Source organism: Dendronephthya gigantea, unplaced genomic scaffold (assembly GCF_004324835.1).
Source record: "Dendronephthya gigantea isolate DGI-Jeju-01 unplaced genomic scaffold, DenGig_1.0 000023F, whole genome shotgun sequence".
Lineage (NCBI taxonomy): Eukaryota > Metazoa > Cnidaria > Anthozoa > Malacalcyonacea > Nephtheidae > Dendronephthya > Dendronephthya gigantea.
Genome location: NW_021163033.1, coordinates 862,171 through 875,434, shown reverse-complemented (window position 1 = coordinate 875,434; position 13,264 = coordinate 862,171). Strand labels below are relative to the sequence as shown.

The following is a 13,264-nucleotide window of genomic DNA, read 5'->3' as shown; positions in this document are numbered from 1 at the left end:
CCAATCATCTCAAAAAATACTATCAAACTCGTTGGGACTTTGCTTCTAATTCAGATTATCACAAAAGTGTTTCCGACGCAAATGTGGTATTAAATAACCCGCTACATACACTTAAAAAAGACTGCAGTTCATGGCGAAAAGATTCGTATTCAGACGTTACGTATATCGCCAGCATCCATTATTGTTTTATTTCCGCAATTAGCTAGATTTTCACGCACGAGAAAGCTCCTAATTGCTGAACCAATTACGAAACCCCGGGCTCCGTCGATAAACACAGTGTGTGTTCGGAATTCGATAAAAAAAAACTTCAAATATGTTTGTGCTTTTACAAAGTCTTTCCTCGAGCGATGGGCATGAATGCCTCAGTTTGCGGGCTTGCCATCTTTCATGCCCAGTTCAGGCATTATATTCGCGCGACTGTTACGCCTAGTTTGTTGTTAGACAACACATGTTCTGACGGCAGGGTTGCATAAACTATAACAGCATGAGCGAAATTCAAATTCCAAACAAACGGTAATTCCTAATGGGAATTTTTGCTGCGAATAATGTTTGTATTTAATAATGCGTGTTTGCGTTTACAAAACGTTCTCGTGTCATGTGTGTTATAGACCAATAAATCATTACGTGTCTAATTTGGGAACGGTGTATCTTCCCTTGAGGTAAGCGATTTACTAGACTTGCTGGTAAAAGCATAGCCATTGGCTCTCACCCAATCGAATTGTGCAATCTTTGCTCTGTCGTGTGAAATCACATGCGTCAGTAGAAGAATCGATCCTAGCAGGTCTTTTGAAATATCACGGCGTTAAAAGTTATCATAGTCTCGGCATGCATCTGATCTCGATCAGCGAGTTTCGATAGGTTGTTTTTCAAAGCGCATAGCGTGATAATTGTAATCCATGCGCAATATCGAGCGTTCTAGAAGCCCATTTATACACTCGCGTTTTAATGCGTCTTTGAGATACTGGAGGTCTTTGCAAAATATGCTGAGAAAGTGCTTAATCTGTGAGTATAAGAACTCGTTCAAAAACGCACCGCGTTCGTTTAAGCACGGGGATTTGTACATACCTCAAATAGCGCGCTATCATAAGACAAGCGTTTAATCCACTTCTAAAAAATGCCTATCGTTGAATGTACTTCCTTGTGTCTGTGTTGGGTGTAACATAGGATCAACGCAATATTGTGTTTACGTTCTTGACGATATGTATATTTCGTCGATCATGTCTATATTAAAACATTTGTGTGCGCGACCTTTTAAAAATGCTATGAAATGCTTTTTAAGGATGTTCTATATAGTCCTATGAAGCTTTGAAGTCTTTGAAGATAAGATGCATCCTAACTGTTAATGAGATTAGAAAGAACAACCGGCTGTACATTTCAAGTCAGATGTCTTCAAATTAACATGGGAAATGTAGAATATTTAACCAGTTGATGAAACCCCCGTTTTAATAATTCCACGTTAACGACAAAGGTAATAACGTTTAATCTCGTATAATTGCATCCATTTAAAAGCGGAAAAATATTAGTCATTTTTCAAAATAGAAAAATATTTATCTATACAATTAACGAAAGTATGAAAACTCAAAACTGTACATGGCATATAGTTGATTATTAAAGGCATCGACGACGGTGACACGTTTTGGCATGATCTTGCCTTAAGGGCATCGGTTAATATAACGTCTGTTACATTTCATGGTCGGGTCAGACCAATGCGCTGTTTTATTGAACCTAATAAAACTTGTCTACACGAAAAACATGTGTTTGCGATCGCAAAAACGAAACCAGCTGACTTTGTAAAACATAAATATATTTGCGTTCTTTTTCTTTAATATTTACATATATACACACAATATATACATTCATTATACAGTATCACCTCGCGATAGTTTCGCTAGCAGAGTCTAGACTCTAGTTGGTAACTTCGCAATTAGATTTCCCCCTAAATATCCACCAGTTCTGCGGGATATATCGTATAGTACATCTTCTCGTACCGACCAATAGCTTGGGCAGATTACACCGTAAAGACTAACAGGGTAAATCCCTTTACTTGTCATAAGTTCTAAGATGTAACAGTTCGATTCGTGTCTGTTGTACACCAAGTAATACTTGAATCCCATGTTGCCTGTCGAAGATTCTGTAACGGTGAACGAGAAAATCTTCAGCTTTTTATTGTCTTTTAATGCAACCTCTGGCACGAAGTATTGGGATGCCGTTAGCCGTAATGGCGACATCTCCATAACCTCTCGATTAAATTGTCTCAAGTTCAGCCGTTCTAGTAGAGCTTTCCCCCAAAAATGTTGCATTTCGTTTATGTCCTTCGCGATCCTGTCCGCCTGATCGTATCGGCCTTCGACCGCGAGTTGTGTCTGTAAGCGCATCGAATGTTCAAGCAATTCTGTCACAGACTCCTGAAGTTCTTCGCTTTGAGAATCGTAGCGTTCCCTCCATGTGTACGCCTCTCGAAGATTGTACAGAAATTTATTGATCCTCGGGTCTTCTTCGCTAGAGGACTCGTCCATTCCCGGTAGTCTCCCATCATCCGAATTACTGCTACTTCGGCCGACGCTTTCGACGCTGCCGTGTTTTGAAGATGTACTTCGAATTCTATATCGTCGCGTTCGCTTAAATAACGAAGTCATCTCGATGTACGCACACGTTAGTCGAACTAAATACGTTCAATATTATCCGTTTTCCTTTTAAATACGAACCACACTCGTCACAATGTCCGTCCTTATGTTTCGTCGACCTGTTCTCGTCTGAACTCAGATTTCGTGTGACGATTTTGTTATAACGCTGGCTATTATTTCAATACCAATAGGTCATTCATAATATTCCCCTTTTCGTGTGAGAGCTCCTCATTGGCTGAGCCCGACCGGAAATCTGTAACTCAGAACTCTGGTGTATTCCCTCTGGTATATTCCGAGGGCAATGTCTTGTTTTGGTAATGATACGGACAATGTACCGAATTTATCGCTTCGATCCGGATAACGGATTGCCGAAAGTAATCAATTATGTTCTTGACGCAAGTAGCTGTAATGTGATTGGCTCGGTCCTTTGCGGCCGTGTGCGGCTGCCAATCAAATTTCATGTAATATCAGTCCTTTTTCTATATATATAGGATCATTACAGAGATAAGATTTGTATCGTCGTTAGTCAAACTCACAAGAATATTCATCAGTTTCAAATTAAACGTCGATAAAAGTAAACACAAAGTTTATGATGATACAACACTTTACCAGTCTGTTCAAAGCTGTTTTTCCTAATGATTCCAGTCTACTGTTACGAGGGATAAATTCCGGTAGGGAAGTCCATCCTTTACTCCGTTTCTGTCTTTGTGATAATCCACTTGAAACGTAGGCGTTTGTGCGGAAAACGGGTGAAGTGCTTTGTGAAAACCCTGCTTCCAATGTGCCACGTTGGCGGCTTAGATCTAATCGCTTCTTGTACCACAAATGGTCGGAAGAAAAGATATCGGAAATAGGAAATTTGTATCAAGATCTTCTATATATAAAGCAATAAATATTGCCCCTCTTTTAACAACGTAGTTTTATAAGTGTCGACTCTGGTCTCGTGGATTTTATCTTCTGGATCGAGGCCTTAAATGGTTTGACATTCTGGGTTTTTCGAACATGTGAATTTTCAATCAGGCGATGTTTTGAATGATGTCAACCCAAAGAATACGATTTTCAAAGACCATCATCGGTCGGTAAACGAAAGCGTGTTCTAGAAACAACTTAAAGGGGTCGTATATTCGATGCTTATTCTACATATAGCAATTTTCAAGGACTATACTGTGAAACACATGATTTTAAACCGACCATACAATATTTGTTTTCAATTTCTCTCACGTATCCTTACAGGTTTTTGAGATTAGGCTTTTTTTAACATATCAGTGAGTGTTTGATGATGAAATATTTTCAAGACATTTTTCGTGAAGAATTATATGTTGTAATCTCGAAATCAGTATCGTGGGCATTTATGGCACGATAATTTTAGAGGAATGCATATGAATATATAAACAAACGCGTTTCACCCATAAGTTGAATAGTTTTGTTATATAGTCGAATTATGTCAAATTGTTATAGAATTTTTATCCGGTTATGGGCGAATTGTTTATCGTGGATATTAAAGTTGTTTGCTGAAGTTCAGAAGTTGCTATCATTTTTCGAATTCACACGTATTGAAAAGCAACAACACTGTGTCAAAGTTGTGACACTTATAATTTATAAACGGGCTCGAATCCACCTTTTAACTAGTAGTGCAACCCTGGTGTAACTGAACTTATAAAACAAGCGAGACCCATGCTTGAGGATGAAGTTAGGTTAAAAATGTATTACAAAAGTTGATATTTGACTATGTTTCTCATGCCAAACCGTTTCGTGGTCCATATTTTAAAATCTTGGCATATTTTTAATAACAAGTTAACAATCTGCGTCCTACGTCGCACGAGGCGTGTTAGTTAATTTGAATATCAATGCTAAAGTTACAGGGTTTAGTTGCATGACCATAGCAACGCGAACCCACTTCGTTTGTCCAAATGCCGTCCGGTGTTTTTTTATCCGCGTGAGACTGAACTTCGGCGTGGCTTTGCCCACTTTAACTCACTTTTTCCCTAGCGGGCGGACGCAGCGAGGAACCTCGTTCCCCTCTTAATGAACGACTACGGTGTTTAGACACCCTTACAAAAATCCCCGTGACCTCAAATTGAATATAACGTGCATGTAAATACCGAAATACGCGTGATTTTCAACGGTATCTCTAGGAATTTTAGTATATAGGACTTGTCATTAACAATGTCGAGAAGACTTGAAAACCAACGATATAGGCTTTTTTCAGCTCAGATAATGAAACAGCGACCTATATTACAAAATGTAAAAAACCGTATTTGAATCGTGTTATGGAGAATGCAAATTTGAATTAGCCATATCATGATGTAAGCTTAAAGATGAAAATCTTGTCATCACTGACACAAATGCGTCTAAGAATCAGTGGAGTTTTGATTCTTGGTGAGTTTTTTTTAAGGAATAACCATGGTACACACCTTTTGTAATTAAATCGACACCCGACAGTTTCTCAACTAATTTCATTAAATGATACATAATTGATTGGTACGTAGAGCGGTAATAAAACAAAAAACTGAAAACCTATTTTATTGGTGAACTTCCCTCAGACGTTGTCATCGCTACGACAACATTGCGTGTACACATCATATTAGCATCTATACAAATCATAAAACCGTTACGTGACTCGTGAGACTCCATGGTCGGGTTTTCCCGCCAGTGTTTCATCTAAATATGGTTATATAGGATACACCAGGAACTACTGAGACTGGTCCAAACAGCAGGCCTACTGAAATAATTGCCTGTGAACTAATTCTCTATGCACATATTGTATTGAAATTCAGTCAAAGAGCTTGAAAATTTCATAGGCGGATAAAACTCATAACAATCCAAAGCCCACACACTGCTGATTCAGCGCGGTTTTCGTTTATCAAAAATCCACATCCATAAAAGGATAATTCGTCGGAAAGTGTGCTTTAAAAACAATATTCCCACGACCTTTAGTTTAATCAAAGCTTATAGCAATCGTCATGTAGTTTGACTGTATCAATCTTAATGGAAAACATCCTTAAACTTTAAAAAGAGTTAAAGAGTGGTTTAGGTACATTACTTTTCAACATCGAAAGGACTCAAATGCACTGCTATTTCTGGTGTAAAAGCTCTAGTCATAATTTCGCTACGTCAATTGACAAATTTAAGATGATCTTTATTCTTTATAAGTGTTCTTCATCGGTTAAGTTCCCCACTAAAGATTACCACTCAAAAGCGATGAGAAACGTTTTATTCAATAACATCATGAAATCAGTATACTTTTTCACGCTCAAAAATGTTCACAATGTTTATTGTTTATATCTCGTATATGCTTTTCCGGAGTGATAGTGTGATACAGCTGATCTTCATGTAAGGTGATGCGAACAAAACGGTAACCATTTACCATCGCCAATCAGCCGCTGTATTTGAGTTTTTGGTAAATGACCAAATGTGGTTAGGAAGTTGGTTGGGTTTGTCAAGACTTGAGATAAGGCGACATTTAACTTCCGATGTTATAAAAACCGGTAGTGTGGGTGTGCGAGACCTTTATTTTCCGTAATCAGTGTTGTTTTGCCAGGAGCGTTTTCTCTCTAGTTATTTCAGAAACTAAGACCCTGTTTACACTATGCCGGATGGCTTTCGTTACGGATTGTTTATTAATGCGGCACCAAATTTGAGGCGCGTTCATACTACGCGAATCGCACTGCTTTGCTCCCATGATTTGCTGTTTTCCACGCCCCAGTTGTTATGGAAACGGAACGCCAACGGGAAGAAAATACGGGATTGCAAACTCTATAATCTACAGTCTACAACAGTCGGCTACATTTCTGATTTTTCTATACCGCTACAACTCTACAACAGTCTTCTGGTTTTTCTGAGTATAGAGCTCAGCCGCCGTGTAGAAAAATAGTAACAGTTGAAGTTAAACAAACTAAAGCAGACATTATTTGTACGAATGTTATAGACGCAGCATACAAATTTAATTCGCACGAAATTCGATTATATACCGGATTATGTTGTTCACACTACACCCGGCACGTACCGGATTAGTATGGCGTAGTCAAACACTGAACAGGAGCTGAATGTCTGAATCCGGTATGAAAATTGCGGCACGACGATGCAATCCGGTATAGTGTAATCGGGGTCTTAAAGCACGATTAATTCAGTTTGAAATCTTCAGCAAAACTTGCATTTTCAGGACGCCCACACTGTAATTGGCGGTGTAAACAACTAACAAACATGTGTTGACGAAAACTACTGGAATTTCTTTGTGGAAAAGGTATAAAATGTGCTAAAACGAGGTCTTGCGGTACTAAGTTCTTATTGGCTAACGTGCAAGATTTGCAATTGGCTAACCGTATGAAATCTAAATCGCTAGAAAGGTAACAAAATTATGACCCTGAGCCTGCGAAATTTCTAGTGTATGTATGGAAAACTTTATGTAACCTTAATGTATGAATTTTCAAATATGGCGGACGAATTTTTGCGAAAACGACGTGAAACTGAGGAACACATCTCCAAAAAAGGGACCTCAGTAAATAATTTAGAAACTACAAAACTGGACACCAGCTTAAAGGACTCAAAGTTACTTTTTGGTTTGATAGTTTTCCGTGTTTGCAACGTGTTCCTTGTTCAAACTTGGTTTGTCCCTGATGAGTTTTGGCAAGCACCTGAAGTGGCTCACAATATCGCGTTCGGCTATGGTCATTTGACTTGGGAATGGCGCGAAGGAATTCGAGGGTTCACTTATCCTCTACTCTTTGCCGTTCCGTTTAAAGTTCTAGAAATTTTCAGGCTGGATTACCCAACATTAGTGATATATTCGCCACGAGTTATACAAGCCATATTTGGTGCTGTTGGGGAGTATCATATTTATAAACTAGCTAGGTTATTATATGGTAATAGTGCTGCTTGGTGGGTACTATTCTGTCAGGTGACCTCATGGTTCATGTTTTACTGCATCACACGTACGCTCACAAACTCCATGGAGACAGCACTAATCTCTATTGGCTTATATTACTGGGAATTCTCAGAAAAGATCAGACCTGGTTCTACATCAGAGATAAACCTGCAGAATTCGGCCATATACAAAGCATTAGTTTTGGCCTCTCTTTCATGCTTGGTCCGGCCGACTGCGATGGTAATCTGGGTCCCACTTGGTGTTGCCAGATTATGGAAAGTGTCGCCAGTCCATTTTCTCCTGATCTTTGTACTTCCAACTGGATTGTTCTCTTTAATATTCTCCATCCTAACTGACAGTTACTTTTATCGCAAGTTTGTATTAGTGCAATATAACTTTTTGTACTTCAATATAATGCAAAATATTGGCGAGTTATATGGAACACATCCATGGCATTGGTGAGTTTCCCTGATATTTTTGAGCATTTTCGGCAAAATCTTTCAAGTCAATAGGATGTCTTCTGAATGATTTGTCAGGTATTTCACACAGGGAGTACCTGCAGTGTTGGGAAGTCATCTTGCGCCATTGGCTATTGGGCTTTATTCCTCTGGAAAATGTTTGCAGAAGTGGCTTCTACTTATTGTGATCGACGTTACTGTATTCAGGTTTGTGTTGACAATGGGTTTCATTCTGAGATTTCTTATCCATTTTTGAGGTGATTCACTGGATATATGGGAAGGAGAAGGGATATATTGTACTCAAAATTTTTGTCTTACTCCTTACGTTATAGCTTCCTTGGTCATAAGGAGTTCCGATTCATCTTGCCTGTGGTTCCTATGGCAATGCTCATCTCTGGCAGGGGTTTGCATTATATTGCAACTACAGATTCATCTGTGAATGTTAAAAAACATGATGACAACTCAATCAGAGATATTACTCACATTAGTTTCAAAGGAAAACTTCTGGCAATCTTTTTGATTGTGACAAATATTCCTGTTGCACTCTACATCGGTCTTGTGCATCAGCGTGGCACACTTGATGTGATGAGAGCTTTAAATGAGAAAGTCGAAACCAAAACAAATGATGCTGTATGGTTTCTAATGCCTTGCCACTCAACACCCTATTATAGGTATGGACCGTATGTTATAATGTTTATATGGCATTGAACTAAACCAAAAACCAAGTTATTAAAACCTTGCATGGGTGTGCATTCCTCTGCGGTCAAGCCGATTTTTCAGCTTTGCCAGTCAGGATAGCACCATCACAATATTAACATAAGCTATTCCTGATTCCCTATATCATTTACGTTAATCATTTTTTTTGCAGACATATATTGATATTGTTTTGATAACTTGCTATTGTTCTCTTTATTCAGCTATATGCATTCAAAAGTGGACATGAGATTTCTTGACTGTAGTCCCAATCAGCAACCAGGATATATTGATGAAGCAGATTTATTTTATAACAATCCACAAAGCTGGCTTGATGTTACTTTCAAAAACAGAAAAGAGTTGCTGCCATCCCACCTTGTTTTCTTTGATGTTTTATTTAAAGTAAGCTTTTTAAAAAAACAATAGATTTTCAGCTTTTTGGGGGCAAAATATTAATAAAATCAACTTTTTTATTTAGGACATTGAACTCTTCCTGAAAGAAAATTCTTACTCTGAGGTACTTATGCTTAAAATTTGAGTTATTTTTTTAGTATTCCAATGATCAAGTTGTATTTATTATGTTTTAGTGTGGGAGATACTTCTACAGCCATTTCCCCTCAGGGAGGTTGGGACGAACAGTGTGTTTATTTTGCAAGATGGACCACAACAAGTAACACCAGGACTGCTTTTAAATCTTTAATTCAAAAAACTAAATATATCAAAACTACACAAGCCACAAAATATACAAAATCATTCCTAAATAAATAATATGTTGGTAGAAAATCCACATTTCCCACTCTTATTACAATCAAGTAAAAGATACAAGCAGAAGCTGGGGAACCTTTTAGTGATATTGAGAGTAACAGTACAATGCATTTCATTTAAGATTCACACAGAGACAAGATCACCCATCACTTCATTTTTCTTTGAAGATATCATGCAGAATACACAAAAACAATTTTGAAACTTTAGGAGAAGTGAAGTTAAACCAAAGACATGGTTTTGCTAACAGTTGGTGCCAGTGCTGGGGTTGTGTGAATTCTAAATGAATGGTCATTTTGACTTAGTTGAAAAATTGTCACATGCTTTCTTTTATTTTTGTCTTACAGTGGAAGTGAAGCTCTGTCATAAATTCAATCTCTGTACAAAAATTTACAATTCTCTTGAAATCCGTGAGTCAAAGAAGGCTCCCAATCAGGATATAATTCAAATTCAAAACAGCAATCAGTAAGGAATCGATCCACCTTCAACGCCAGGCAGTGGTCTTCTGAAGCACAAAACGTGTTTCTCTACAAATCAAAATTTCATCCTGAATATTTATGTTGTGAAAGCTTGATAAGGACATATTCACTACCAAAAGACTAGAAACTATATCAAAGGAGTTAAATATGGTACCTGGGTTGTGAATCATATAGTGTTCCCAACCAAGTGACTGTTGAACTCCAATAGATCGCCATTGCTCTTCCGACATAAGAGTCTTTGGTGGCACCCGTTTTGCGAGTTCTTTAGGCAGAATAACATGTCTACAAAAAAGAATACACATTTCATACGTTAAAAGAACTATCCTATCTACATTTTTACTCATACACGTGCTTAGTTTTATATGTAATTAACATCCAACATGGTCTCGAAGCGGGTAAATTTTATGGCCAAAAAACCTCGTACAACGCACACAACATATCGCGAACCTGTATTCGTAAAAGTCGTCTTGGTATTTCTTTGAGTAATAGATATCTGCAGCCGACATTCTGACGTAAATATTAATGTTTTTTCCTTCTTCTCAACTGAATAAGTCTCTATTCGCAGTGGGTGAAATTTCGATGCTCTAAAATGAATTAAAATTTCAAAAATTTTAGCGATTACTCCCTTTTGAATATGGCTCTCGTGCCCTGATTGGCTGGTTCATACTGCTTCGTTCTTCTGATTGGTCAGTAATTTTAGCAATGATGCCTCGCTTTCGTGTAAATGGTGACCAGGGTGGGGGAATTCTGGAACATATTTTCCGGGGGTGGTAAATTGGAAAAAAATGGCCAATTCAAATGAAAAATGAAATAAGTTCAAATCATGGCAATTTTTAGGCCGTCATGAAGTGAAAATATGACACAGAATGGAAGCAGAAGAAGGTCTTATCGATAAGGTTTTGTCAAAAGTTAAAAATGACCCATGTTCGGCGGATTTTCAGATCAGTTTGTTTATGTCAGCGTTGCAGAATTATCGCCACGACAGCCTACTGCGTCCATTCCCTTCAAGTTATCTACACGAGAATGGCGAGAAAAACACTGATTCCCTGGTAAGATACAAATCATGGTAGTTCCTCATAGAAGCTATTGAGTAGGGTTTGCATTTTTTAGCTAGAAGATTACTCTGGCTAAAAGAGTTAAACCCCCTGAGTGATATACCAATATTCAACTCACAAAAGGCAATAATACCATTGGCCTCAATACCCTGAGAAAATCAAAAGTTCCATGTCATGACATTTGACAAAGTTGCTGTTAAATTCACCAACTTGACACATGATATTATTTAAAATCATTGAGTATACACTAAATATATTTCTAAATATAGAAAGATGTGGCCAATAGGATACCAAGAGTTAGCAAATTAAGGAAAAGCAAACAGCAAATTTCCAATGATGTGTGGAATTTGATTGATTGGATAACAGAGTTAAAAAATAAGAAGATTGTACAATCACCAACAGCAAGTAAGGTATATACCTGTCTTTGACATGAAGTAGCATAATTTTTTTATATTTACTTAAATGAATGGTTATGAAAGGTGTAAAGCCTGGTTTCCATATGACGCCAAAGTCGGCAAAGTATTATATATTGTCGGTGATTATTCATGAGTGAAATCCTTTGTTTTTCTGAAAATTTTCTCCTTGGATGATTACAAACAATAAGTTGGCAACAGGTTAGCATCATATGGAAACAAGGCTTAACATTTCCAGGGACTAACGTGCTGGTTGGTAAATATTGAAATGAATATTCTGCCCTATCAAATTCCTAATAGACTTCTTGTCTTAGTTTAATGAAATAACAAAGAAGACTGAGAATTCAAAAAATTACCACACACCCTCACATATTTTTGAAATAAAATATGATGATGCATCGAATGCTAAATTTGATGAACTTCGTCAAGAAATGGACATATTGTATGGTTACCATGGCAGTCGGGTTGAAAACTTTTATTCAATTTTACATAATGGACTACATGCCCATTTAAACAAGGTAATGTGCTGTTTAAATGAGGAATTTTTTATACCTCCTGGCATTAATCTTTTTCTGAGTTGGGTGCAAATGAGAGCTGTTATTGTTGTGATTTTTAAAGTATTATGCATCTTTTATTAATCAAGTTCATTCTTGATACCTTTATTGACGTTCAAAACTTTATTTTGCATAGACCTCTCTCTTTGGCGAAGGGACCTATCTGTCCAGTGATCTAAATGTTAGCATTCTATACAGCAAATTTGGGGAAGGCTGGAAGCATAGTAGACTTGGAAATAATTTGAGTTGTATAGCTGTCTGCGAAATCATTGACCATCCAGATGTGAAGAGATCAGTGCAAGGACCAGGCAGGCAATCCAGGTCCCGTGCCCAGAACAGCGAAGGAGGGGATGTGCCTGAGAAGTATTTTGTTGTCACAAATAATCAGTTTGTAAGAGTCAAGTATATTTTGGTCTATACTTCTAGTGGCTATAGAAAGTGAGTATTGTTGTTTATTGTTTTTTTAAATAGTTTTTATAGTTATACTAAAGTTGAATTATTGCCAATCTACAGGTATTTCTACCAATCTCTCTGGGTATTCCGACATCCTCTTGCTTCCTTGGTGATCATCTACGTCTTCTGTCTACTTCTTCTGGGCATATCACGAACTAATGGCTTTCAACAGTTCTACAAGAGGCTCTGGCGGACGTAGTATATAATATATATTTTTAATACTGATCGCTTAATTTTTGAATAAAATGTAAAAATGATACAGAAATCATAACATATATCAAAATTTGAAATTTCTGAGAATTGTCAATCATCCAGTTCCTCTTTGAGATCAGCTGGTAATTCCGACTCTTTCCGAGTATTACTTCGGGGTTACTTCGGGTTTCTGGCAGATGTTTTTAATTTTAATTAATTTAATGACGCAATATTTATCCGCCACAACAACAAGTCACAAGACATTTTCGGCGAATTTATCTTATTTTCCTGCTGGTTTCTCGGTATTTTCAAGTGTGCTCTTTAAAACAAGAAGCGAGGCGGCAAGATGAAGCTACAAGCAGTAGCTTTGTGCGCGATTCTTGTCGCGATTTCGTGTTGTTTTGTGTCTACAACGACGTCAAAGCCAACAAACGCCACAACGAAACACAGTGTAGGTTCTTTGAAACACACTACAAAGACGGCTCCTGCAAAGACGGCCCCGACTTCAAAACCAACACGTCTTACTACAGCAAAGAAAGTCTCTACGTCCAAATCTGTCACAAAAATGTCGACAAAGCCTTCGTTTAAACCCACTACCCCTTCTGGAAATCAAAAACCGACCGCTTCACACAGTCCGGATAAAATATCAAAACCTACGAACAAAACGACTCCGAAGCCTAAACTTTCGTGCGAAATGAGGAATAGTTCTTGCTCGAA

The 13,264-nt window shown here is 37.7% G+C and overlaps 4 protein-coding genes across 4 annotated transcripts; 2 read left to right on the top strand and 2 right to left on the bottom strand.

Moving 5' to 3' along the window:
* Nucleotides 1–1,663: 1,663 nt before the first annotated feature.
* On the bottom strand, nucleotides 1,664–2,790 carry LOC114522695. Its single transcript, XM_028543437.1, has one exon. It carries the CDS (start codon nucleotides 2,634–2,636, stop codon nucleotides 1,899–1,901), a length of 738 nt encoding a protein of 245 aa, XP_028399238.1. The 5' UTR covers nucleotides 2,637–2,790; the 3' UTR covers nucleotides 1,664–1,898.
* Nucleotides 2,791–7,055: 4,265 nt separating this feature from the next.
* On the top strand, nucleotides 7,056–9,382 carry LOC114522690 (GPI mannosyltransferase 3-like). The gene is made up of 6 exons (XM_028543431.1): nucleotides 7,056–7,946; nucleotides 8,025–8,153; nucleotides 8,279–8,617; nucleotides 8,864–9,041; nucleotides 9,118–9,156; nucleotides 9,227–9,382. The coding sequence occupies exons 1-6, from the start codon at nucleotides 7,057–7,059 to the stop codon at nucleotides 9,311–9,313; spliced, it is 1,662 nt and encodes a 553-aa protein (XP_028399232.1). The 5' UTR covers nucleotide 7,056; the 3' UTR covers nucleotides 9,314–9,382.
* A 6-nt stretch (nucleotides 9,383–9,388) lies between these two features.
* LOC114522696 (cyclin-dependent kinases regulatory subunit 2-like) lies at nucleotides 9,389–10,460 on the bottom strand. The gene is made up of 3 exons (XM_028543438.1): nucleotides 10,328–10,460; nucleotides 10,035–10,162; nucleotides 9,389–9,928 (listed from the first exon to the last, which is right to left on the bottom strand). The coding sequence occupies exons 1-3, from the start codon at nucleotides 10,384–10,386 to the stop codon at nucleotides 9,864–9,866; spliced, it is 252 nt and encodes an 83-aa protein (XP_028399239.1). The 5' UTR covers nucleotides 10,387–10,460; the 3' UTR covers nucleotides 9,389–9,863.
* Nucleotides 10,461–10,663: 203 nt separating this feature from the next.
* On the top strand, nucleotides 10,664–12,697 carry LOC114522693 (protein mono-ADP-ribosyltransferase PARP16-like). The gene is made up of 5 exons (XM_028543435.1): nucleotides 10,664–10,929; nucleotides 11,205–11,345; nucleotides 11,663–11,866; nucleotides 12,039–12,340; nucleotides 12,416–12,697. The coding sequence occupies exons 1-5, from the start codon at nucleotides 10,747–10,749 to the stop codon at nucleotides 12,552–12,554; spliced, it is 969 nt and encodes a 322-aa protein (XP_028399236.1). The 5' UTR covers nucleotides 10,664–10,746; the 3' UTR covers nucleotides 12,555–12,697.
* The last annotated feature ends 567 nt before the right edge of the window (nucleotides 12,698–13,264 follow it).

Coding starts and splice junctions, on each gene's coding strand:
- LOC114522695 (XM_028543437.1), bottom strand. CDS start 2,636: ATGACTTCGTTATTTAAGCGAACGCGACGATATAGAATTCGAAGTACA.
- LOC114522690 (XM_028543431.1), top strand. CDS start 7,057: ATGGCGGACGAATTTTTGCGAAAACGACGTGAAACTGAGGAACACATC. Junction 7,947..8,024: donor GGAACACATCCATGGCATTG/GTGAGTTTCCCT, acceptor ATGATTTGTCAG/GTATTTCACACAGGGAGTAC. Junction 9,042..9,117: donor TCTTTGATGTTTTATTTAAA/GTAAGCTTTTTA, acceptor TTTTTTATTTAG/GACATTGAACTCTTCCTGAA.
- LOC114522696 (XM_028543438.1), bottom strand. CDS start 10,386: ATGTCGGCTGCAGATATCTATTACTCAAAGAAATACCAAGACGACTTT. Junction 10,163..10,327: donor GACGACTTTTACGAATACAG/GTTCGCGATATG, acceptor TCTTTTTTGTAG/ACATGTTATTCTGCCTAAAG. Junction 9,929..10,034: donor CTATATGATTCACAACCCAG/GTACCATATTTA, acceptor TTTGATTTGTAG/AGAAACACGTTTTGTGCTTC.
- LOC114522693 (XM_028543435.1), top strand. CDS start 10,747: ATGGAAGCAGAAGAAGGTCTTATCGATAAGGTTTTGTCAAAAGTTAAA. Junction 10,930..11,204: donor AGAAAAACACTGATTCCCTG/GTAAGATACAAA, acceptor TTCTAAATATAG/AAAGATGTGGCCAATAGGAT. Junction 11,346..11,662: donor AATCACCAACAGCAAGTAAG/GTATATACCTGT, acceptor TTCTTGTCTTAG/TTTAATGAAATAACAAAGAA.